The sequence below is a fragment of the Pyrus communis genome, chromosome 8 (assembly GCF_041283825.1).
Source record: "Pyrus communis isolate YQ-2024b chromosome 8, ASM4128382v1, whole genome shotgun sequence".
NCBI lineage: Eukaryota > Viridiplantae > Streptophyta > Magnoliopsida > Rosales > Rosaceae > Pyrus > Pyrus communis.
In genome coordinates this window covers 20,743,357-20,769,765 of record NC_142572.1, presented here as the reverse complement: position 1 = coordinate 20,769,765, position 26,409 = coordinate 20,743,357, and the positions used below count along the sequence as shown (strand labels likewise).

The window sequence follows — 26,409 nt, the reverse complement described above, 5'->3', positions numbered from 1 at the left end:
GAATACCATATTTTGTAGACTACAATCATCTCTTTATTAGACATATAATTTAGATGTGTTTTACAAAGCGTGATTTTCTAGCATTTTTCTTATCATTTTTGGTCATCTTATTGAACAAAAATTAAATGAAAACAATAGAGATGCGTAAGAAATTAAATACGGTGGTTTACATAGTACCAATTTTCCCGTAAATTAAGCCACTTAATCAAGATAATATTTCTTTCCGTTGTATTGGAGTTCAAATTTCCTAGCTAATGTTTAAAAAGAATTAACCTCGGTTCTAGGCAATTGGTGGGGGATGCTGTAAAATTGTCTATAAAAACTTATGCACAATGTATCTCGATTGCATTGGTACCACGGCTGAAAGAAACAATGTGGACAATTTGCGGTCACTATTGTTTTGGTGGAAATTCAATAGCTGTCCTTTCGGATGTCAATCATTTTCCACGAATTGATTGACACCTTTTGCATTGGGAGAGATTTTCCAATTGACGAAAACACTATCCGATATATTAAATATCATAATATAAGTAGTTGAAAATTTGAAATTTTTTTTCAAACTCACTTGTATTATAATATTTAAATATCAGATCGTGTTTTTAGCACGCTAAAAAATTTCTCTGGCTTTGGGTCATCTACAAGTTGACCCCAAATTATTTAATGACCAAACTCTAATATGAACTTAAGTTTAGGGATGTAACGTGCAACCAAATAAATAATTTCATGATTTAACTCCATGATGGTAACCACTAAGATAAACAATTAGTCGTGTCATTTTAATTTGTCTACAATTATTATGATATCATGGATGATGAGTTATAACAACACTAAAACAAGTGCTACAATTAGTCGTCCACACGCTTATCTTGACTTACGGTTTCCACAAACATAAATGGCCAAAATCAACCTTCCGGGTGCGCATGCGCTACTAAACCGAGCATTTAAGCTATGAAAATGACATTATATAATCAACACGAGAACAAGGAACAAGAACATACTTGGATAATATTAACAGAAAACATGGCAGCCTGGTAAGTAACTCCATAGGAATCAAAGAAATGGAGCAATACACAAAACCATACAATGCAGGTTCAAAAAAATGGGTCAAAAAATCAAATGGGGTCTTTCTTCTTTTCCTATCTCTCTGGAGTGAGGTTCGGGTTGAAGAAAGAGAAGCGAATACAGGGCACACCAATCATATCGAACACCGCAATTCTCAATGAATTCTCAGGCAAGCAGTGGTAGTCGGCAGCAATATGGTAGTTATCAGCAGTCAGTCACTCAATCTTCTTGGAAGTATAGAATTTTTTTACAATATCCGATTTCAATTTGCATCCACGAGAGAGAGCTTCGAGGACCATGTCGTCAATTTTTTGCTCCTCCTTCTCATACACGTAGAAAACTATGAAGGCAGCGGGAACTCCTGGAACAATAATAAAACAAAGACACTAAGGGTCAAGGCAGGGCAGAAAGAAATTTTTTGATGCCTAAACTACCAAAGGATGAGTGATGTCAGTCCAAAGAAATATTAAAGTACCCCCCATGACCATCCAACCAAGTCCGTACACGGCTAAATTATCCGGTGTAAGAATCATCAAATGACGGGTTCTTTAAAATTTACACCATATCCTGCTGAGACTAGTTCACGAACAGCTTATCCCAAAAACAGGCAATTGCAAGAAATTTAAATACCATAAATTCAATGTCCTAAACATTGGTTTGTTCATTAATTACCCAAACCAGTTTTTCAGACTTCCAAACTTCCCTTCTATTTTCTAGATGAATTTTAATGATTTTCCATATAAAACAGGACCGAATTTCAGAATGTCAGAAGTTTTAATATGGTTCAAAGTTCAAATAAAATCCCGATGCCTTGAATTCTGCGAGTGAGTGAAAGAGAGAAGGGAGATACCTATAACATATAAGTTCTGAAGTGAAAACGCTCCAAGGAAGCTAAGAACCAGTAGGGTGAGAGTAACCTACGACATCACCAGTAAATATAAAGTATACGTCAGAAAAGAAGAGAACAAAAGGACGAAGAGAGCTGCAACTCTTCAAATTACTAGTATATGCATTCTGCACCTCTTCAGGCACATTCCAGGCCAGTTTTGGACCTTAAAAGTAATGCATCAATGCAATATGTGAACTTATACACTATCAAAAGAATATATAGCTGGAAGCACAAAAGAAGATGGGAACAGCAGATAGATACCTTAAGGAACAAAATCCCATCATTTCCCTTGCTAAGAGATTTCAATGTTTTAACAGATGCATTCCATGATGAAGCCACAGACTTGGCAATTTGTTGCGACATCTCTTCTGATAAGTGGAAATGTGATGACTGAAGCTTCTCAATTTTGTATCCTAATCTGGAGCAGTGACATTTTTTTTGTAGTTAGAAGTCAGCTTCACTTAATTATGAGAGACGAGGAAAACATCAGTTTTCGAACAGAGCAGCTAAAGAATATGAATACAAGAAGGGGCATAAACCATACATCTTTTCTGGTAAAACAGCATGAATGAACACGAATACTGAAGCTACCAGGAGAACCTTTGAAAGCATAGTAATAATTGTAGATCCAGGTACAACGAAGTTGTAGTAGATTGCAATCAAAACAAATAACGCCTTGAAGGTCTGTTTTTTATCCTTCCAGAGTAACGTGTCAGCAACTGTCAAAACCATAAGTGCAACACATGAGTGCATGTATACTTTTATTTTGCGCATGCTGAGTCAATCATAAGATGTCATTATGCCTGAATTTAGTTTACTTATAAAAAACACAGTTCAGTTAACTTATAAAAAAATCAAAGTAAGGTGAGTAGAAACTGAAGATTCATACCCCTTCCGCTTCCAAGATATATTGACGCTTTAGATGGCCCTCCTCTTTTCGGTAGATGTTCAGCCCTCAAATGTGGGTATGCCTCGATTGTCCTTTTCAGACCCTCCTGAATAAAGTAAATACCAGTGTGTCACAAGAAAGTACTTTATCCAGAATTTGAACATAAAATGCACAATGACACGATGAGAGTACTTAGACCTTTTTAATTACTAAGTGCTCACCAATAGGAGATATAAGTTTAATGACGCATTCCGTATTCTAATATAGCACAGCCAACATCCTAATCACAGATTCAAATGTTCAAGGTGGTGAAGGTGTGAAAGAGAAGAATATAAATGTTGGATGATCCACCATCTAGAGTGCTCAGCGCAATTCTCTTGTATTAACCAAAGGACTTATCACTCTTTTTATGAAAAAATATTGAACCTGAAGCGATACGATGGGTGTGTAGCCAATTCGATCCTGTGCCTTCGAACATTTAAAAGATCGGGTGCAAGAGAGGAGTCTAATTCTCGAAGGGGTCAACTGTGGAACCTTCATCCCATATGGGCCTAACAGCTTATATGTCAACTCCACCATATGTGCAATTGGCATCACAACAAATGCAGGGATTTTTATTCTTGGCCTGCAAACAACATTCATTCAGGGAAAACAAAAAAGAAAGAACTTGAAGAATCATTATAATAGGCATTGAGGAGTATGGTGATTACATTTAAGGTCTGCTTAAAATGAAAGCATTACGAAAAGGAAGTACCTTTCATAACCAAGACCTTCTAGAATAAGTGAAACAAACTCCCAAAACTTGATAGGTTCCATATTGGTTATAAAATATGCCTGCACATGCAGTATCTTTTTAGGCTTTTAGCTAGAAATGCCGTCTCCAAGTAGTTTAGCTTGACATCAAGCAGACATGCAAAGTAAGTTTCAAAAAAGCATGACCATCCCATGTTTTAGAGCAAATATAAGGTAAGAAAACGTGAAGGAATGACTCAGTAGAAAAGATAAATCTTATTCTTACATCTACAGTCAGATAATTCAATGAAACTTTGACAGTTTATTCCCCAAAAAGCTTGCACTTCCCGAAGCATGCAAGGCTCTCTTGTGAGCTTCAGAAAACGTATTGAACCAGTATCCAACAAATCTTTTTTATGGTAGTAAATAAATCAATGCAGTTGAGTAATTAAATCCTCTCTTTATTTCATCATCTATAATACTTAACAGCCCCTCACCCTCTCTTATATTCATCCCAGGTGTCAAAAAGCTTAATAATATATTGGTACCTGCCCCGCCGCTTTATCTGCAACTGTCCCTTCTGATGCAAGAGCTCGCTCTGCACATATATGCGCATGTGCCACATTTTCAACATATGTGAAATCATAAATGTTGTTGCCATCACCAATGATGTACTGTTCAATTGAGATAAAGAGGAGAAAACAATGAACATCAGATATCGTGAAAGAAGGTGTTAACTGATAATGGTGTAAGGGAGATGCAAGACTAAAGTAACAAGACCACCACTTACTTACCTTGGATTTCCCTGCCCTGGCAGCAACTACCAAAGACGGAACGAGCAACCTATCACCAGGTCCAAAAATGCTGCTAGGGCGAATGCAACATGTAAGAAGCCCCTTAACACCATTTGCCTTGATCACCAATTCTTCTCCCTGAGCTTTCGTCGCCGAATAGAAATCATTGTGCTGAAACAAGTTACAAAACACAACCCGTACTCAAAATCGTAGTGAAACATTGTGTTTCTTACATCACTGGAAATTCATTAACAAATACTAGTACCTTAGGTGGATATGGCAACGACTCATCCCCGTCAACAATCCCATGAATCCCATCGAAAACAACACTCGGGGAGCTAGTATAGATTAGTCTCTTTACTTTCAGCTCAGTACAAGCATCAATCACGTTCTGTGTTCCTGAACAAGATCAAAGCATAGTTTGAATAAAACTAAAAATTTGCATAAAACCCCAAAAACACACTCCAAGTATCGATCAAATCAATTGACTAAACCCGAATTAGGAAAGTATTTATGGACCTAAACCACATTTGCTAACAACAAGAAGTAAAATTCACCATTGTGATTGTGTACCTTCTACATTGACCGAGTGGTGGAGCTTGTAATTGTTGATGGACGAATTGGGAGCCGCCATGTGAAACACAACCTCCGCACCTTGAAACGCTGCAGATTGAAAGAAAAACGCACAAAATCATATCACGCTAAAACAAATCAGCCGCCATTGATGCAATTTCAAGATTTGGACGAGAAAGAAAGCTGACCTTGAAGAACTTGGCTCTTGCTGCGAAGGTCGAGGGACACGTACTGGGCGCGGCCGGAGCTCAGAGCTTCGGCAAGAATGCCGTTCTCCTCGGAAGGTTCTAGATCGACGGTGGAGCCCAGGTCGGCGATTCGGACCCGGAACACGTCGTATCGGATCAGCATCTGGACCAAGTGGCGCGCCGCGAAGCCTCGGCCTCCGGTGACCACGCACCATTTTTCGTCACCGGGCATTGTAAGAAGACGACGGTGATCGGTGGAGGTGAAGGTAATGAGGATCGGAGTGAGAGAGAGAGAGAGAGAGAGAGAGAGAGAGAGAGAGAGGGAAGTGTAGTGTGTGAGAGAGTCAGCAAACAGACGAAGAAGGTGACAGAAATTTACGGAGGAAAACCAGAGGAATCTAGTTGACGGTTAGACCTGCCCTTCGGCCCAAAATAAACTTGCGCTTTATTTCGGCTTGGGCCATTGAATTGGGCTTTGGTATTAGGCCCAATTATAGCTTTTGACCCAAAAATGAAACACTGTTTTAGTTCGTGTAATTTTCTCCCGCTTTTATCCTTGTATTTGCATTGCATTGAATTTAGTCCCTTTAGTTTACAAATTATTTCAATTCGAGAATGTCAACTTTTGTTATTTTCTTGTAGAGAATGGTAATGTTTGTGACACTTGAAACGGTATTTTGATGCATTTCGTACGAGAAACTAACAGAAGTTGATGAATGTCTTCATATGTTGGCAAAATTGTATGAGTATCTTTGGTTCATGTCGTTTGGAAGCACTTTTAAATGATTCAAAGTACTTTTGATGAAAATAACTTTGAAGCTAATCTTTAGTAAAAATCCAAGTGGATTCTGAAAAAGCACTTGAAATACTTTCTGCAAGAAGCACATATCTAATACTTCTTCCAAAAAACACTTAAAAATATTTTTGGATTTCAAAACCAATTTCACCAAAAGTGTTTCATTTCTTTTTACACTTCTAAACAAGCATGTATTTTTTTTTTTTTTGTGAAGTTTTAATTTCATTTCCTTATTGTACTTATTCTCCTCTAAGAAATTGTGGCTAGTATGAGTGGCTGGATGAAGAGGGTTCTATCTATCGAAGTTATATTCTCTCTAATTAGTTTGAGTACTCTGATGACTTGACCCTGATGAGTAGTTGCTTTTCTAATTTTCTGATGCCTTTCCTTCTCTGCTACAGTATTACATTACCTTGGATGAAACTTTTGACCATATCAAACATTATAGGATAGTGATTTTCACGCTCCTGGTTTCTCTTTTGCACTCATTCCCTTGTCTATTATTTCACCCTTAACATCTAAAGGGTAAAACAAAAAGGGAGAAGTGTAAGCGGAAGTGCGGGGTGCGGAAGTCACTCCCGAACATCGTGTGGTAAAGTTATAAGCATTTTCCCAGTAGAATCATGGTGTGGTTTTAGTAACCCTACCGTAAGATTTTTTTGTTGCCAAAGACTCAAAACACATTGTAGGCTTGCAGCTATTGCATGTGAATTTAGCCTTTTCAAGTAAAACATGAATTGTTATCCAAAGAAAGGTAAAACATGAAATCCTCTTTGTAACTCACACTCTAAAGCCCATGAATCTACCAATCTGAACCGTTCAAGAAAGATATCTGGATGTTTGAGAGAGAGATTGTGTCAAGTGGCCGGCTAGTGAAATAGGTTAATGAAGACCGTAAAACTTAAATTGACCGGTTTAGATTGCTAGTTTGCGGGCTCTGTAGTGTGAGATCCGGAGGGGATCTGAATCTCTATTTTTCTAATGTGGTGATGACTTACTTATACGTTACAATCACGTGACTATCTAGCAAAAGTACGTGACTAATTAGTGGATGTGTTGCCTTGCACTGCATGTATGAGGTGTCGTACAGCGAGCATGGAACAGTGCAATTGGATGGCAATGGTTCGGTTTGGGGATGAAAATGCTATATTCATCCCTGTAACCACAAAAATTAACTATATCCATAACTGCAAATTAACCGTCCAGGATTATCCATAACCATATACACCGGGTAACAAATTTTCAATTGGTTATCGGTTATATCCATCTTCGTCAAAAAACAAAAGAAAAATTATATTATCCAATTGACGCATTATAAATTTTAGTAGATACTATTTCCGTAATTAAATAGCAACATCCAATTACAAAAAACTAACAATATATTTGAAGTTGTTAATGATAACATGCACCAATTTCTTGACAATGAGACTCTTGAAGAGAGATGAATCTGATAAACTTGTAATATTTGATAATTGATATATAAAATGATTCAATAAATTAATTTGGTTGAGTATAACGATAAGAGTATTGAATTGATGAGGTTGTTGGTATGCCCTATGCATGATGTTTGGTGCATAATAAAGATAATATAGGGTTTGATGCATGCATAATGAATTAGTACAAGAGGGTTCTGTAAATTGAATAAAATTATATTATAATATATATATATGGGTCGGATTCGGGGACGGATACGGATTGGAGACCTCTATAACTATATCCAAAACCATAACCGAATAAAGTTCACGGTTTTTCCCCATATCCATACCATACCTAAATTTTCATATTCAAATCCAATCCATTTGGAAGGTTATCCACAATTATTGAATTTAACGGTTAAAATTGTCATCCCCAGTATTAAGGTAATAATGGAACTTCTGGCAGTGCAAAAATCCCATGCGTAATAAAGAAAGGCTGACAATTGGGGAGCTTGCAAGGGGGTTGGTGTTAGTTCTAGTATTCAAGACAAGTCATAATAATTATTAACCAAAAAAAGACACGCCATAATTAAGTCTTCGTTGTTACTGTCACACAACTATATGATCGTGATGTTACAGTCAAGTGTTTTATTTTTGAAGCTGGATTGTTTGCCTTCTTATTTTCATACTCTCTTTATGCCCTACTGTTTGTGTGGTCACGGTTAAATAAGAATATAAAGACAAAAATACCTTCAAAATTTCTCATCATTTTTGCCCATTGTTTATTAAATTAAGAGTATTTTCATCATTTGATTCTATTTAACAGAGATTTTCCATAGAATAACCAAAATGATTGATGGTAAATAAACTCAGGAACCAATTCTATCGCTTTCAAATCCCAGAGATCAAATTAAGGAGTTATGTCAGTCTCATGAATCATTTTGGCTAAAAAAACCTTAGTAAATAAACCACCTTTTTGTGTTTTGAAAAAGAAAAACCCACCTTTTTATAAGTTTATAACATGAATGGATTTGTAATATCACATTAAAAAAATTTCTCGTAAATATAAATTTGTCGCAAGTCTATATTGTAACATACAAATTAGTAAACATCAAGTGTTAATATGACGATAACGATCAAGTATTTTTAAGATAGAACTTTGTTAATGTATGAAATGTCCAGCTGACTTTCCTCACCGATGACCAAATATTAAAGAGAGAACGAGACGTAGCACCAAAGAATTTTGATCCACACCATACTGTCATTGTTGCCCCATTTGAAGGAAGAACAATTAAAGTGAGTTATCCAAACGAATGAGCATCTTCAACAAACTTTATCCATATTCCTCTTCTTTTTTATTCGAGTCTTGTAATTAAATTCTTCACGAATAAGCCTCTTAAACCTGCATTTCGAAGATTCAATTCTCAAGACTCAACTGTTATTAGAGTTATTACATTTACCCTCAACATTAACCGGTGACAAATAAATGGTCGCCTTCTACAATTTTTTTACTGATATTAACAGTTATAAAGGGACTCCACTAATAAAGCATTCCATTTACTTCTTGTACGATGATTTAACCTAGGTAAATATAATTAAATGGTGAAGATGGTAGGTGGAGAGATTTTTTAATATGTTTTGAATACAGAGTGGTACATTTCATGTTATTGTACAAGTGATGGAAGACTTGAAAAATAAAACTTCCTCCACATATATAATAACTTGTAAAGTACCACCTTATGTTTTAGGCGCACTGAAAAATTTCTTTATCATAGATGAAAAAAATTGTAAGCCTCTCCTTTGGTGAAGCCAGCTAATGGCCTTGAAGGGCAAATGCCCCCTTTCCCTCCAACTACCTCCTTTAAATTTTCTTTGCTTTTGACTCATATTTAATATTCACAAGAAACCCAACAAAGTGTGTGACACTCCCACTCACATCATCCATAACCAGAACCAATTAATTTTCCTAGAAGAATTATTTTTTAAAAAAGTAAAGAAAACCAAGAAGGAAAAGACTTGGAATTGAACACCCCACAAATTCCATTCCATTACTGTAAACATAAAAAGGAATTTATAGCTCTTAAAAGCCCCCCCAACTAATCGTTGTTTAAGTTGGTTCTGGTTGGTGTTTGCATTAACTCTTTTCCACCCACCGCCTTTCATGCTCATATATATATATATCAACACCCCTTTCATCTCTCTCACTATCCATTCCAATTCAGTCCATGCCAATCCCATCCACCATGGCCAGCGAGCAAGATCTTCTGTCCACGGAGATTGTCAACCGTGGGGTTGAGTCATCCGGCCCCAATGCCGGCTCCCCCACATTCTCAGTGAGGGTGCAAAGGCGGCTGCCGGACTTTTTACAGTCCGTAAACCTTAAGTATGTGAAGTTGGGGTACCACCACCTCATCAACCATGCCATATATTTAGCAACAATCCCTGTGTTTGTGCTGGTGTTCAGTGCTGAGGTGGGAAGTTTGAGCAGGGAGGAGCTGTGGAAGAAGCTTTGGGATGATGCACGTTATGACCTAGCTACTGTGCTAGGGTTCTTTGGTGTATTTGTTTTCACTTTGTCAGTTCACATCATGTCACGCCCTCGATCCATCTACCTCGTTGATTTCGCTTGTTTTCGGCCTAATGACGATCTTAAGGTAGTTTTAACTTTAATTAATGGATTAATTTTGTGACTTTTTCAATGAATTATTTACAATCGTTATACATATATGTGTGTTAATATACGACTTTGACAACTTAATTTCAACATCTAATTAATCTTTCATGCCCTTGTGATTATGGTGAAAAGTTATAATCATTAATTACAACACTCTTATACTTGTTTTTTTCTTGTCGATCTTATATTTGTTGGTTTCTCTTGTTTAATTTGTGATATGGGAAAACATTTTGGATTCGATTTTTCTTCATTCAACATGTTTTTTACGAGATTTGAACTTTAAACTTCTAATTACCAAAGTAAAGACTAAATTTTGCTAGACCGAATGACTTTCAGAAATATTTGACTCGCCTCCATAATTAGCTTAGTTTTTCCTTCATGGATTGGGAAAAAAAATTCATGTTGTATATGGCGTTTTTTTTTATGTCCTTATCATTTGTAATTTGGAAATTAATCTCAAATTAAAATAATTAATTGCAATTAAGGGGAACGTAATTGATTTATTACTGGAAATGAAAGTAATTTATGAGTACATGTTACTTTGTGATGTTAATTAGGTCTCTAAGGAGCAATTCATAGAGGTAGCAAGAAAATCAGGCAAATTCGACGAGGCGAGCCTAGAATTCCAGAAGAGAATTCTAAACTCATCAGGCTTAGGAGACGAGACCTACATCCCAAAATCGATCATCATGTCGACTGAAAACACGGCAACCATGAAAGATGGCCGAGCTGAGGCCTCAATGGTCATGTTTGGGGCACTTGACGAGCTCTTTGAAAAGACTAGGGTCCGTCCGAAGGACGTAGGAGTCCTAGTCGTAAATTGTAGCATCTTCAACCCCACACCCTCTTTGTCTGCAATGATCATAAATCACTACAAATTGAGAGGCAACATTTTGAGCTACAATTTGGGTGGAATGGGGTGCAGTGCAGGGATCATAGCCGTTGATCTGGCTAGAGACATACTTCAAGCCAACCCTAATAACTATGCTGTTGTGGTGAGTACCGAGTGTGTGGGGTATAATTGGTACCCTGGTAGTGACAGGTCCATGCTCGTTGCGAATTGCTTTTTCCGCATGGGATGCTCCGCTGTGTTGCTCTCCAATCGCCGCCGCGATTATCACAGTGCTAAGTACCGGCTTGAACACGTTGTCCGGACACATAAAGGCGCTGATGATCGGAGTTTCAGGTTTGTCAAATTTCCTTCTCTTGCTTGCTGATTATTATGCTTTTACGTTGAAAATATGTTTACTTGCAAGTCATAATACATTTTAATTGTACAGGATTTTCCCTTTGTTGTTTGAGAAATGGAAGCTTTTAATTAAATTTGGGGCCCAAGTCCCATAAACTAATTGATCATCATCCTAAAATATAGATGATTAGAGATTTGGAGCTGCATGTCACAAAGTTAGCATTAATTGGTTTGCTTGACTTGGCCTATGACAAATAATATTTTGGTTTAATCCAGTAATTATTTTTGGGTACGAAGGAGACAAAACAAAAAGAGTTAGGTTCAGACTCTGCTTTCGGACGTACTAGGAAAGATTACATGGTATCGGGTACAAATTTACAATACTCGACTTATCTTAGGAATTTGGTCGACATATGGTAAATATTGTATTGGTTGATTTCGACTCTGTTAAAAAACATCAGCAAATTATTATTCCGCACTAAAAGTTACGTATATTCACCTTAAGTTATTTGATTAGATCGGTGAACTACTAATTAACTTTTTTTAGGTTTTGACCTAATTACAACATGTGATGCAACAGGTGTGTGTACCAAGAGGAAGACGAAAAAAGATTGAAGGGGCTGAAGATCAGCAAAGACCTAATTGAAATTGGTGGTGAAGCCTTGAAAACCAACATCACGACATTGGGACCTTTAGTGCTGCCGTTCTCAGAGCAGCTTCTCTTCTTTGCCACATTGGTTTCGAGGTACTTGTTTTCCGGCGAAGGCAGTTCAATGTTATCTTTAGAGTCAAGCAAGAGACCCTACATTCCGGACTTCAAGCTGGCTTTCGAGTGCTTTTGCGTACATGCAGCGAGCAAGACTGTGCTCGATGAGCTGCAGAGGAACCTCGAGTTGAATGAGGAAAACATGGAGGCTTCTAGGATGACGCTTCACCGCTTTGGAAACACATCGAGCAGCAGCATATGGTATGAGTTGGCTTATTTGGAAGCGAAAGAGAAGGTGAAGAGAGGAGATAAGGTTTGGCAGTTGTCATTTGGTTCGGGATTCAAATGCAACAGCATTGTTTGGAGGTCGATGCGCCGCGTTAGGAAGCCCTCGAGGAACCCATGGCTTGACTGCATTGAACGATACCCAGTGAATCTCTAAGCTAAGCTTGGAGATGAAGGCTGGAGAGGAGGCCATGTATTATTGTATTTATCTGGTGAAAAAGATGGAGTGAATCTTATAAATCTCCCTCTTCGTTTAATTTGCTTTTGTTTTTCAAGTTACCTTTTTTTTATATTTTTTTTTATTACCGAAATTAATTAGGATATTGGCAAGCGGGGGTTCTTAAATGTAAAGTACTTAATTTGAAAGTATTTGAATGTTTATAGGCTTGCACTAGTAATTCTGCATTTCTTTATGGATATGGGAGAATGAAGGAATTGAAGAACATAGAAATAGATGAAGAAAAGAGAATCGGATTAACTAGCTTTTCAGTTGATATGATTTCTCATCTTAAGATATCTGATTACAAGTAAGTTATCCCAATTCCTATTCCAGGTAAGTAAAGATACCCAAATAATAAAATTATGGCTAACGATTCTAATACGGCCCTCTTCACAATTAACTACCAAACACTGGATTGGATTAAACTAATCCGATCCTACTACTTATCCTAGCCACCAAACAAGGCCTCAACGATAAACTGTAATGGACTTTGTTTTTGGCACGAAATCATATTATGAGCCTCTAACTTTTTGTTAGCATAAATTTAGGCCGCGCACTTGTTGCAAAACTTGTAACTAGCTATGTTATCAGTTCCCATACTCAACAAGCTTAGGCCATGCCAAAAGGACCTATTCAACCTAAGACCTCCCAGATACAGATACGTATAAAATGAAAGTTTTAAGGCCTGACCTATTCCAACACTCCCATCAGAAACCCTAATCCACCACTTAAAACGGTACCATGGCAACTAAAACTTGGCTCATCACCTTGATTCTAAGCACCATTTTTGTAGTTGGTGTAGTAAATTCAAACTATAAGGACCCCGAGAGCGAGAGACTGAGGCTGGAAGATCGACACACCATAAATTAACTGCCAACAAAGTTACCAACACCCGGAAATGCGTCAAACCATCCCCCAGCTCAAGACTACAAGCCATTGACACTGATACCCCGGTGCTAGTTGGTTGTGTCATGGGCTTGATCAACGACTTAAGCAACATGCGAAGCGTGCATAAGAGGCTGCGACATCTTAATAAACACATCCATTACAACAGATATGCTAATTCATTGAAGAATATGGTGAATCACTTTGGAAGGTTCGATAATATGTGCCAAGCTGCGCTGAGAGATGTTGATCGGACCATTGTGATGATGCTGAACCGGAAACTGGACGACATCAATCTGCTTAGTGACGATGTGATTCATAAGGTTTCTCAGCTTAATAATTGCTGCAGCTACGTAATACAAAAAATGATGTCCTAAATGTGATCATAATACTGGTTGAGAGCTCACTTTACAGAGCAGACTCACGGTTTACAGGTCTGTTGGGCTATAATTTAACACCATCCAGACCGGTCCAAGCTTGATCCTACATTAGATTGCATGTCCACCACTATAAGAAACAAATCATGCACTAATGCCTCCCGTAGTGGCAGATGAAAGTGGGCAATTTGGATTTGATTTGCAATGGAATCAACTAGGGAAATTTTTTTGAAATGTCATATGAACTTGTACTTTTTTTTTAATTTGTCATTTAAATTAAAATTTTTAGCAGTTTGTCATATTAAGTTTCAAAAATTATTAATTTGTCATCTCACATCTCTTAAGTTTTCCATTCAAAATAAACCATGTACAAGGCACATCGACTTATTTTTCAAGGTTATTTCGGACATTCCAATTCCCCATTCCGATTCCTCAAGATTATTTTGGACATTTTATGGTTATTTCAGACGTTTCAACTCCCATTTTTTTAATGAATATGATTGGCGACGTTGATTCTCAAAGCTTGTCATTAGTTAAATTCCGTGTTAATGAGCTTAATGTACCTTTTTAGTTGTTCAGATAAGTTTATCAAAGGAACGTTTTTTTTGTACTAAAAGATAAGTAGAGAACTTGTAAAGATGAAGTCAAAAGTTGAAAAGCACTGACCAAATTCAAGGCTAATCATATATTAAAATGTTATAATAATTGTTAAAAGAAAGACGTAAAAAAATGGGGTTTTAACTTTTAATAGCTGTGAAGATGCGAAGAATTGTGTCGCATTAGAAGTTACAAGAAACATTGCAAGAATTTACAAGGATGTAAGTCACTCCTTCCCAAACCGATTGGTTCTAGAGTTGGGACGCTTTTTAGCTAAAAAATCCCTATTAATTAGTTCTAAGTCCTTAGCTTGTTGGGTTGGTGGGGCGGGGGGTTTTGGTTTAGTAGTAAGACATCAATTTTTTAGATGGTCAGTTCTCAATTAAACCCCCAACTTATCATTGATACCCAAATAGGGCCTACTGTTTGGATCTGATTTTGCACACATTTGGATCATATATTATAAGATGTTAAATGAAAGAAATATTAATTAAGGATCAAGATTGATTTTTGAATACATGTTGAATCAATCTAGGTTTAGAGTTATAGTTGAGGATGACAAGACTTGGCGGTGATAGAGTTTCGACTGAGAATAATTCTGAATTTATTTAGAGAATATGTCAAGGAATTGAAATATTAAATAACTTTACAACTCATCATACTTGGCCATCACACAATTTACGCCTATAAATTTAAGGTTTTGAACGTAGAGGGCCCCTTCAACTCAAAAGGCTATACATGAAACATTCTCACAACCCTAAGAAAAACAATTTCTTTAGTTCGTTGGAACACATTCAGTTCGTTGGAACATTACTAGAGTCATCGATCTAGGAGTATCTTTAGTTTGGTTACACAACATTACTAATTCAGTTGGTTATCTATCCAAATCTCAGCGCTGCGAGAGGTGTTCCTTCCTCAGGTATAGTCGCTCAAGTGTAGAAGTCAACAACACATTTGACATCACACCACCACATCTATTCTACTTATCCAACCGACTCGTCCGGCCGAGCTCAGTCGTGAGTTGCACGCGGCATGGACAGGATGACATTAATAAACAATTTCACCCTTCTTCTTTTTCTAACAAACTGGTAAATAATATCTTTTGAATATTGTAGTTGACCCAAGACATCCTCTGGTGACTACTCGTTCTTGGACTTGAATATTTGAAAATTGTTAACAAAGACCAAAGGTCCCTTGTTTTGAAATTTAAACTGAGGAAGGGATCCTGGAAGTTTAATTAGCAAGTGGTTTAAGGTCTCTATTATAAAATATAAAAAAAAACACGTTATTTTCTCTGACTTTAGTATTAATTAAAATTAAAATTTCATGATCAACTGAGTCACGTAACCCATAGGGCCATCAAACCAGAATATGTGATGAGAATTACCAAATTCTACATATAGTACATCTTTTATGCAAATTATACATATTCTAAAGTCAAATACTTGATTAATAGCGGGTTATATTTTATCTCAAGAAAAAAATAAAAGAAGAAAATGTATTTTCAAGTTCTTGAATCTTGACCGCACAGTCGCATTGGTATTGGACATGACCATATATGTAACGCCCCGCTCTCGAAATATTTATTTTTGGGAAATAGTTCCGATGATAGGCCCAAATCAAACTCTTGTTTAATTTGCTACCATTACATATTATTCTTTAATTAAAATTCCTTAATTACTCACAAAAATCTACCACTAAATTTACTTATCGAAAACATACGTTTATTATTTTTAGTTTAACTCTCCTCTTTACTCTAATTCCCAACAAGAGGTCAAAACTCGATTAATTAACCTCGTTTAATTTATGGTTGTATCTATCATTCTGGTTAGACTGCCTACGTACCTTCGAAGGAGATCAAGCCGTTCGTAGTTCGTCCACCACTTTCTAAATCATTCAAATGACTAACATTTCTGACACTAAGTTCAAACATTTGAATCACACCACAAGCATATCAAATATGGATTCAAAATAACAAAATTAGCTTAAAAGACAAAGTCGCACCACTGCCGGCGGCGGCGGCGGTTTCCGGTGAACGGAACCTAGTTTTCCAACAAACTCCAAAATTTACCAAATTTTATACGTAGGTAGATCTCAATGAGAGGAACCACTTTTATACCTGGGACGAATTCCAATTCAGTCGGGAAACACCCGAAATTAGCATCGATCCGTGAAAAATCCTAGAATTGGGTGGTTTCGATTCAACACCAAAATGAACTCTAACGCCCCATCCAATGCATCTGATTTGTTCCTAAGGTTGAGGGAAGTGTATTGGTGGTAGTGGTTGCCTGAGTTAGCTTCAGATTTGGTGAATCTCCACCCAAACCCGCTGCACCCATCGTAAAGTTCCTCGTAAAATCGAACCTCATTTCATCTGTTTTAGGGTGAAAATGAGAGATGTATCGATTGGCCTCAAATGAAGGATCATTTTGACACCGTCCCCGTCATCAAAGGTGGCTGGAGTAGAGAGGTGGAACCGGGTTAAGTCGGCAGGTCCATTGGATTCGGTTAGGCCGGTCCCTCCGTTCTTTCTTTTTTTTTTTTCTTTTTTTTTTTTTTCCTTCTTCCTTCCTTCCTTCCTTTCTGATTGGTCCGAGTCTCTCCTCTCTTTTTTTTCTTTCTCCTTCCCTTTCCATCACAGCTACACACATGGCACTCTCTTTTCTCCAGATTTTCTGGAACCTTCCAACTTAATGTCAAAATAACTAGTTTGCCTTCAACTTTTATTGTTAATAACTTCTTCGTTGTAACTTCATTTCACAAACGGTTTTCGCCTACTCGCTCGTAGGATCATCCTCTATCCAAATATGTCAAGAAATTCGATAAAATATATGAGAATAAAATACGTCCTCATATAATTACATTAAGTCAGCTAGGTGTGTGACAGCCCGTTCCGAAAATTTTAAAACGTACGTGTGAAAAGATGATTTTGCCCCTAGTGTGATTTTTCGTTGTGTGGTTGTTTTTGGGGCTTTGTTGGCAGGTTTTGGGCCACAGACACACTCTCCCACACCCCACACCCTTTTCCCCTGCCCTGCACCCTGTCCCGAGCTCCCTCTCCCTCTCATTTCCATCCAATACGTACGGACACACTCCAAAACCACCCAAATCTTCACAGATCGAAGAAACAAAGTACATATCCATGCTCGTGAGGTTCATTGGAGTCCAACCATACCCATTTCAGGTAAGGATACCTTCGTTTTCACGTCGAACTCGGGATACCTGATTTTTGGTACTGTTCATGCACACGTAAATTCTTATGTTTTTGGGAATTTCAAGCTTGTAGGAAGCTTGGTGAGGTCCTTGGGAGGCTCGGGGTAGTTTGTTTGAAGGTTTTGGACGTCGGGATCACGAGTTTCGAGGTTGGCCAGAGTTGGGGGTATTTTCCCGGCGAGATTTCTTGGATTTTAGCACTTGAAAGTGGTATGATTTTGTTCCTCTCGTTGTAAGCTTCAATTTGGTACCAATTTTGTGAAATTTGGTTGAAAAACGAAGAAGATAGGACGATTTGAAGTTTTTCCCGATTTTCCGGCGCCGGCGACGGCGCTGGAGCCTCGCCGGAGAAGACGACGGAATATTCCTAACGCCGTTGACGGAATCCGTTAAAGTTAACGGAATATTCCTGACGGCGTTAACTGACGCCGTCAGCGTGCTAGGCACGTGCCTGCGCGTGGCCGGCGCGTGGGGGCGCATGCAGCGGTGAAATTTTTTTCTAAAATTATGGGGATGTTCCTGAGGTTGAGTAGATCACGTTGGTGTATTCATACACCCCATTTGAGTATTGTATGAGAAGTTATTTCTTAAGGTTGGTTATGTGCTTTAAAATTAACGTTTTTATAGTTATTTCGCATATAGGTGATACCTATCCCGAGGACGAGCGTGGTCACTCGAGGTAAGAGGGTTACGACCCTTCCATATACCAGTGAGTGGGCTTTTGGTTTTCCGTATATACCTATATACTTATACTTTTCCCAGAAATTGATTTAGAACGTTATTCGTTTATTTGCCATGCCTATAGTTGTCGTTTGTTTATGCATTGTTAGTTGCATATATATGTATGTATGTTTGGTGCTGCGGACGCACAGGTAAGTGCCAGGTGAGTATGATTTATGTTTACGTTCAGTAGTGATTTGAGATGCATAGAGAGCTCATAACCTGCACCCCCGGTGTTAGTGCTCCCGCTCAGAGTTGGGCACAATCCTTCACGTGATATTCACCTCCCGCACCACACGCTCAGCTTGGATCCAAGTTAGGTGCACAGTCCTGTTGTATAGACCACTTTAGGTGGTTCCGACTCGTAGGTGACCCGCGATTATTCGCCCAGCCTTCACGTGATCGTAGCACTTGAGCGTATATATATCTTACACCCAGGCTTGTCGTACATACCACTTTAGGTGGTTCCGACTCGTGTGCAGGTCTAGTTAGTGAGACAGAGATTTGAGCTCTAGATTCAGCCGTACAGGTCACGTTAGGTGACTCCGGCTGACAGATTATATAATATTGATGCGATATTACCTGAGCACTTGCATTTTACTTAATGGTCTTGGCATAGCATATTCTTGAGCATGACATATATATATATATATATATATTCTATTTTCTGGGAAGTATACAGGTTTTACGGTGAGGGGTTAGAACTTATTTATTAAATGGTTTTCGAAAAGCTTTGTTTTTGCCCACTTACGCTTTTGTTTTGCGCCCCTCCAGGTTCTAGTTGGCTAGCACATTTGGTGGCTTCCCTGAGGATTTTCCCCGGCATATCTGACAGACCACCAACAGTGTAGGACCACCTTCGGGTGTGCTTTTGTTGTGTCGCTTTCTTCCGGACTGCATTAGGCTTTTATGCTCTGAACTTAGGATTCACGCTTGCACTTGTTCGTTATTACTTTGTGTAAAGCTAGTTTTTATTTATTCGTACTATTTATATTATTATTTTATTAGCTTCCGCACTGTGCACATGGTTACGTCACTTCCACGTGACGGCCAGCATGCCCTGATTTAGATCGGGGTGTGTCAAGGTGCATTTCCGTCTTTTCCACTTAACGATAAATTTCACAACATAATTAATAATAATTTCCGAAAACAAAACTTTAACAGTTCTCAATTCAATTTTTCATATCCATTAATGGATTTATTTTCAATTTTTCTCCACATACTCATATATTTAAATTTTCAGGGTATTACATTCACCCCCTGTTAAAATAAATCTTGTCCCCGAGATTTCCACCACCTAGTTACGAAAATAAATTAGAACTATTTCCACCAATTTTTTTTGGTGAATAAAATCATAATCTCAGTCTACGATTTTATTCAAGCTCCGAAAATAAGTAAACCAACGAATAACAATCGTGATTCTTACCCACAATTTCAAATTCCCAGCCATATTCATTGGCAGAATAAATATCCCCATCAAGCCACAATTTTCATGACCAAAAATAAATTACTAGCATAATAATCACAATCACCAGTAATACTATACGTCATAAATTTTTTTTTCTTTTTCCATATACATCACCCTCAAAACAATGATCATAAACTTCAGTCATAACCATCATCGGCCAAAGAGATATAAAAAATGCAAGCCATAATCATCAGTGGCTAATTAAATATCAAAATTGCAAGCCAAAACATTATAATTGGCAAATTAAATATAAAAAATTACAACCAAAATCAGTGGAGTTCCAATCACACCCACTGGGTAGAGGAAAGAAATTTAAAACCAAATCCGCAACACCACTAACATAAAACCTCCTTCTATGATTTCCTTCATTTCCTCAATTAAACTAAATTACGCATGGTAAATTTAAAAACCTTTTTTTTTTTCCTTTCAATTGTTTCTCTTTTAAATTGCTTCAAAGTGCAGCCACAGATCGAATAAATGAGTGACTCGTACATCCAAAGTACTATTCACATTCCATCAGCCAAAGGAGAAAAATTTAAATATATTACAACTCTATTGGCCAACAAACTAAACCTTATTAATCACACAGCCACGAGAATATGTGCTTGTTATCAATTTTGTTCGCAATATCAAATCCAACAATAACCACCCATAACTATGGCAACCAAACCAATCAAATTTGTAATTATAACTTTCCCCAACAATTCTTTTCATCAACATAAAAACTCTACTGGCAAAACGTTTATATTAAATGAACTCGAAATCTCATTCCATATTTTCATTCATGTCCACCAATAATAAATGAAGAAATCTTTATGATTTTTTTTCATCATTTCAAATATAATGATCAACCATAACCACAGTTTATAATTTTATTCTCATTCGATAAATCATCATGACTTTAATAAATACTAAAATTTTCAACCATAATTATCATTGGCCAAAAGATTTAAAATTTCTACCCATACTTATCATTGTCAAAATAATAATTTCACCACCATTTTCTTTTTATCTCAATCAGTGACTAGTAGGCTGGAAAAGATTGTAATATACCTAGCCAATACACATCACACATTTTTATCACTTCAATAATTCATCCTCACAGCCCACACTTGGAACTTCTTCCTGTAAACATTGGGTCTTTGTGCCCATTCAACCATTCCTTCACTCTTCACGGGTCATTTCGCCAAATTCATCGTTCACAAGGCCACTTTACCCAATCATACATCCTCGAGCTCTTTTTGCCCACATCACACATCCTCGGGCTCTTTCTGCCCACATCACACATCCTCGGGCTCTTTTTACCCGTATAACACATCCTCGAGCTCTTTTTACCCGTATAACACATCCTCGGGCTCTTTCTACATTTATAAGATTAAGCTCAATTTCATTTGTTAACATAGTTGATTATTTGCGGTTTAATAAGTTCACATTTAGAGCATAAACTTTTAGTTCTAACTAAGTACACCAAAATTTGAGACATGATATTTAAAATTTGAAGGGTTAACCAATAAAACCCCAGAAAGCTCTAAATAGTAAATCTACACCCTCAACCATAAATGATGTAAATAAAAATGAGTATAAAGCTAAAGAAAATTGAGTAGAAGTGAGAGCTTGTCAAAGTTTAAAAGAAAAAAACATATCTTGTTTTGAGAAGAATTCGGGAAAAGCGTATTCAAAGTGAGTGTTCCTAACGGCTTTCTACGTATGCATGAGTGAGTGTTAATCGTTGATTAGTTTGAAACTCATGACTTTCTTAAACGTACTTTACCTAACTACAGTGTAGTGATAGGTGTCCATTATTTAAATGGATTGAGTGCATTGACAGTTTGTTTTAATCTGTGGGCAGGCAACGTGCTACACGCAGTGGCAGATATCGATAATTAGATATTGCCATGTGGTCTAAGCCGCGGCAAATTATCCTACTCGCTACCAAGACCGATGATGATTAGTGAACGCGGCCTTCTAATTAGTACTAATAAAAAATTAATCATTACATATGAACTCTTAATTTGTTATTAGCTTATCCGTGCATGTACTTGTAACATAAAATCACTGATACAGGAAGAGTTCATATAATTCCAATTAATTTAGTAGACTCAAATCTCAAATTAGCTATACGTGCATTGACCTAATTTGATCACAAACACCCACACATGCATCGTCAACTTGTATCCATGGGAACACAAGGAAGTCAAACCAGTGTTATGCTAACTAATCCCATATAAAATTAGCTATAGTCTCCTAGTTCCCATTAGTTATTTGTTTTTTTTTTTTTCCTAAAATAATTAGAAATGAAAAATAATGGCAACAGTACCCGAAGTCAAGTGGTTAAGAGTAGTATCTCCAGATTAAGATTATGTGTAGTAATTCTTCATTTCGTGGTTATAATTCCTCATTCTCCAATACTACTTGTATCATAAACAATACCGTAAATTAGCATACCAAATTATTATTTGCTTGTGAGCTAACACTAAGTGGTGGTTGCTAGAGAGAATTAACTTGGATAAGATTACTTGTTATATTAGAGATATATTTGAAAGAATAAATAAATGACAACTTCCATACTTTGTAAGTTGAAAGTTACTCATAAAGAAAAATTATTCCTGCTAGTCCTAGCAAAAATAGTAGAATTATATTAAGGGATAACTTTTCTTCTATTGAGTACCTTCAACTTGGACAAAATAAGCGCATTGTCATTAATTTTTTCCTTCAAAATATGTTTAAGATAGTATATTATCTTAGTCAAGTCAATCCTCCCTAACAAATGTCATCTAAATGTCTTGTAGCATCGTTACTATTCCAGCTTACACGAACAAAAAAGAAATGAAACCGAGCTTATAATCATTAACTCAAGTGGTAGAATTTAGTTGAATTCACAAATTAAAAAGTAGGTGTTTAACCATTGAGTACCTTTTTTGAAAAGAAAAAAAATCATATTTTAAATTATTTTAATTTATAAATAAGAAATTTAAACTCAAATACAGAGAACAGTTACACCGCTTTGACAACTAATCTAGCTCAGATATGCAACTAGGAACTTTTAATAGAGCAAAAATCATTTATTCATAATTGAGACAAAGCTAGAGATGAAACTTTACCCACTTGGATTTGATGATACAGATATAAAATAACATAGATATATTGAAATGGACTAAAAGTACTGAATCTACACCAACAACATTTTATAATTAATATTGATCCTAGCTAGTATACAAGGTTAGTTGAGGAAAAGGTCAGCGTTTATCTCTATAAATAGGCCTCATTTCTCAAGTCCATAACACATGCTTAATATCTATTACAAAGTTTTCATACATACCTTTCCTCTAGCCACCTTGTTGTTGTCCTACTTAGCTAGCTATACCAAATTTACGAAATGGCTGCTGCCAACACCCACCACCTTCATTCAGTATCAAAAGTAGGGATTATAGGGGCAGGTATTAGCGGAATCGCCGCCGCTAAACAGCTTTCAGGTCATAGTCCGGTGGTCTTTGAGGCCACTGATTCCATTGGGGGTGTTTGGAAACATTGTTCTTACAATTCTACCAAACTCCAAACCCCTCGTTGCGATTTCGAGTTTTCTGACTACCCGTGGGCTGAGAGAGACAATTCATCTTTCCCTTCTCATGTAGAGGTATTGGAGTACTTGCATGGCTATGCCACACACTTTGACCTATTGAAATATGTCAACTTTGAGTCCAAAGTGGTGGAACTACGTTATGTTGGTGGTATTGGTCATCAAACCACCACCCAATTTCCCGGGATTTCGAACTCTGGGGAGTATGGGAACCTTTTGAATGGTGATCCTGTTTGGGAGGTCGCTGTTCAGATGTCCAGCAATCCAAACAACGTTCAGGTTGTTTTTTCTAAAAATTGAGTTTTACATGTCTTTTAATGCATGCTTCTTGTTATTTCTGATAAATTTTGCATTCCTAATTCTAACTTTATTCATATAAACTTGTATATTAATAGTTACTGATAAATCCTGTACAACCATAAAGTATATTTATTGATCACATCTCTCACATATACAACAAGATATACATCTAAAGTTTTACATACAATCATCAATATAAACACATTTTGGAAAGATTCGTCTCTCAAATTTGACCAAAAAATTACGTAAAAATTTTAATTAAATTTTGGTAATATATGTGGGTTATTAACTAATTGTCCCTACCTTATTTTGGACCTAGCAGTGGTATGCATTCGAGTTCATAGTAGTTTGCATTGGAAAATATGGAGACATACCAAGAATGCCGAATTTCCCGCGCAACAAAGGTCAAGAAGAATTTCAAGGCAAAGTCTTGCACTCCATGGATTACTCTAAGCTTGACCAACAAGCAGCTCGCGAGCTCCTCAAAGGCAAGAAGGTTGCAGTTATTGGCTACAAGAAGTCAGCTATTGATATGGCAATTGAGTGCGCAGAGGCAAACCAAGGTATTTACAAAATATTAAAATCTGATCCTACATCCTAATCATATTATTAATTCTAAAGACATTACAAAATGGAATGTACTATTTACACACTCTTTTTTACTTCATACACATCGTGTTAATTTATGATCATTAGATCGACTGAATTAAAAAATATCATAACATAAATTAATAAAAAGTATGTAAGAAATAAACACAACCGTACAAAATTAATTATCAATATTGAAGCAAAAAAAAATCCAATATTTTGTTATCTCAGTAGCCACCTAATGAGACAGATATGGTCAACCTGGTGGGAACTGTTAGTCGGAAAAGTAGCATGAGCAACGTAGATTAGGCATTAAACTCAGTTCAGTTGACCACTTTACCAATTATAGCTTGCTTTGAGGCTTTAGCGCCTACTTTATTGGCCTTATCCATAATTGGCATCAATTTGTAGCACACCATGATCACTTTAGATAAAATAAAATGAACACTAATGAAAAAGATTTTAAAACTTTGAGTTTTAATGATAAGGACAAAATAAAGGGTAAAATAAATAATATCATGATTGACTTTTTAGTGTAAAAATATGGTTTTTCGTTAAAACTCCTTAAAACAAAATCATTTGTAACAAATGATCCCCGGGTTCTTTAATTTTGTTTTTCTATTAAAAAATACGATAGAAATTTGAGATATCTATTAACATTTAAAAGAGAAATATCCCTAAATTAAGAGTTAGTTATTTATTTTTTTTTCTTCCGATTGAATGCTCTAAATCATTCAAACATAAATTGACAGTTTTGGTGTGCTTTATTTTTTATTGTGGTGAATTCAAGGTCCCGATGGGCAGGCATGCACAATGGTGATAAGGACTCTACATTGGACAGTTCCATCTTATTGGATTTGGGGACTTCCATTTTTCCTGTTTTTTTCAACAAGGTCATCTCAGTTCCTCCATGAAAGGCCAAACCAGAACTTATTCCGAGCCTTGTTTTGCCTTCTTTCATCACCTATGGTAAAAATACATATTTCTTAACGCATTCATTTTACCCTAATCGTTAGTACTCTATATGCTTTGTTAGCTATTTTTTACTAACTATTATTTTGCTTTTTTTTTTTTTCTTTTTTTTTTTTTAACCAGAGGATGGCAATTTCCAAGTTCATAGAATCATACTTAAAGTGGAAGCTTCCCCTTGTGAAGTATGGACTAAAGCCAGATCATCCATTTTTGGAGGATTATGCTTCTTGCCAGATGGCTATTTTGCCGGAGAATTTCTTCGCTGAGGCGGACAAGGGCAAAATATTGTTCAAAAAGTCACCAAAGTGGTGGTTTTGGAGCGGAGGAATTGAATGTGAAGACAACACCAAATTGGAGGCCGATGTTGTGCTTCTTGCAACTGGCTATGAGGGAAAGCAGAAACTCCAGTCTATATTGCCCGAGCCTTTCCGCAGTCTCATGGTTGACTCCTCTGGAACTATGCCCTTGTATCGGTAAACCCTAATTACTGTCAAATATTTGACGTTTTATGTCTTCATACTGCCAATATGACACAAAACTCATTTACTAATAGTTTAAATTGTACTGTTATGTCGTCATATTACCAAACTGACATGAACACATTGAGAGTCTAATTATTGATTAATAACAAGTGGTAGCGTGTACATATATATATATATATATATATATATATATATCCTTAAATATATATAATTAACTTAAATATAATGATTGAACATGAATGTTATTTCAGGGGTACGATCCATCCACTGATTCCCAACATGGCATTCGTGGGATTCATAGAGAGTGTTTCTAACCTGCACACAGCAGAGTTGAGATGCAAATGGTTAGGAAGATTGGTTGACAACGAATTCAAGCTTCCGACTGTCCAAAAAATGCTTGAACAGATAGGCAGAGAGATGGAAGTGATGAAGAAGACGACCCGATTTTACAAGAGGCACTGCATTTCAACTTTCAGTATCAACCACAGCGACGACATTTGTGAAGAGATGGGATGGAAATCTTGGAGGAAAAGTAACTGGCTTTCAGAAGCTTTTAGCCCCTATAACAGCCGAGACTACAAAGAAGTTGACTATTGAACCCAAACATGTACTTTTGCGCTACAAAAAATGAGCGAATTCGAAGCTTCGAAGCTTGTTCTGGAGTGCCTATTAGCTCCCTATCAAGTCTTATTACGTAATTAACCTAGTTTTTAGGCTCTTAAGCGCCCCATATGTTGATTTAAGCATTTCTTTTTCATATTATTCATAAGCTGTGTTTAGCTGCTTGATCAATAAAATAACAAAATTATGCTTTTGTT

The 26,409-nt window shown here is 36.8% G+C and overlaps 3 protein-coding genes across 3 annotated transcripts; 2 read left to right on the top strand and 1 right to left on the bottom strand.

Annotated features, from left to right (window-relative positions):
• Window positions 1–984: 984 nt before the first annotated feature.
• Window positions 985–5,522, bottom strand: LOC137718126 (3beta-hydroxysteroid-dehydrogenase/decarboxylase). The gene is made up of 12 exons (XM_068457630.2): window positions 5,128–5,522; window positions 4,940–5,029; window positions 4,632–4,765; window positions 4,367–4,537; window positions 4,121–4,246; window positions 3,595–3,674; window positions 3,267–3,465; window positions 2,841–2,946; window positions 2,496–2,670; window positions 2,213–2,369; window positions 1,913–1,979; window positions 985–1,423 (listed from the first exon to the last, which is right to left on the bottom strand). The coding sequence occupies exons 1-12, from the start codon at window positions 5,357–5,359 to the stop codon at window positions 1,278–1,280; spliced, it is 1,683 nt and encodes a 560-aa protein (XP_068313731.2). The 5' UTR covers window positions 5,360–5,522; the 3' UTR covers window positions 985–1,277.
• A 3,793-nt stretch (window positions 5,523–9,315) lies between these two features.
• LOC137717771 (3-ketoacyl-CoA synthase 10) lies at window positions 9,316–12,590 on the top strand. The gene is made up of 3 exons (XM_068457248.2): window positions 9,316–9,992; window positions 10,570–11,198; window positions 11,782–12,590. The coding sequence occupies exons 1-3, from the start codon at window positions 9,564–9,566 to the stop codon at window positions 12,347–12,349; spliced, it is 1,626 nt and encodes a 541-aa protein (XP_068313349.2). The 5' UTR covers window positions 9,316–9,563; the 3' UTR covers window positions 12,350–12,590.
• Window positions 12,591–23,048: 10,458 nt separating this feature from the next.
• LOC137718091 (putative flavin-containing monooxygenase 1) lies at window positions 23,049–26,314 on the top strand. Its single transcript, XM_068457603.2, has 5 exons — window positions 23,049–23,528; window positions 23,872–24,112; window positions 24,928–25,106; window positions 25,233–25,582; window positions 25,843–26,314. The coding sequence occupies exons 1-5, from the start codon at window positions 23,049–23,051 to the stop codon at window positions 26,186–26,188; spliced, it is 1,596 nt and encodes a 531-aa protein (XP_068313704.2). The 3' UTR covers window positions 26,189–26,314.
• Window positions 26,315–26,409: the final 95 nt, after the last annotated feature.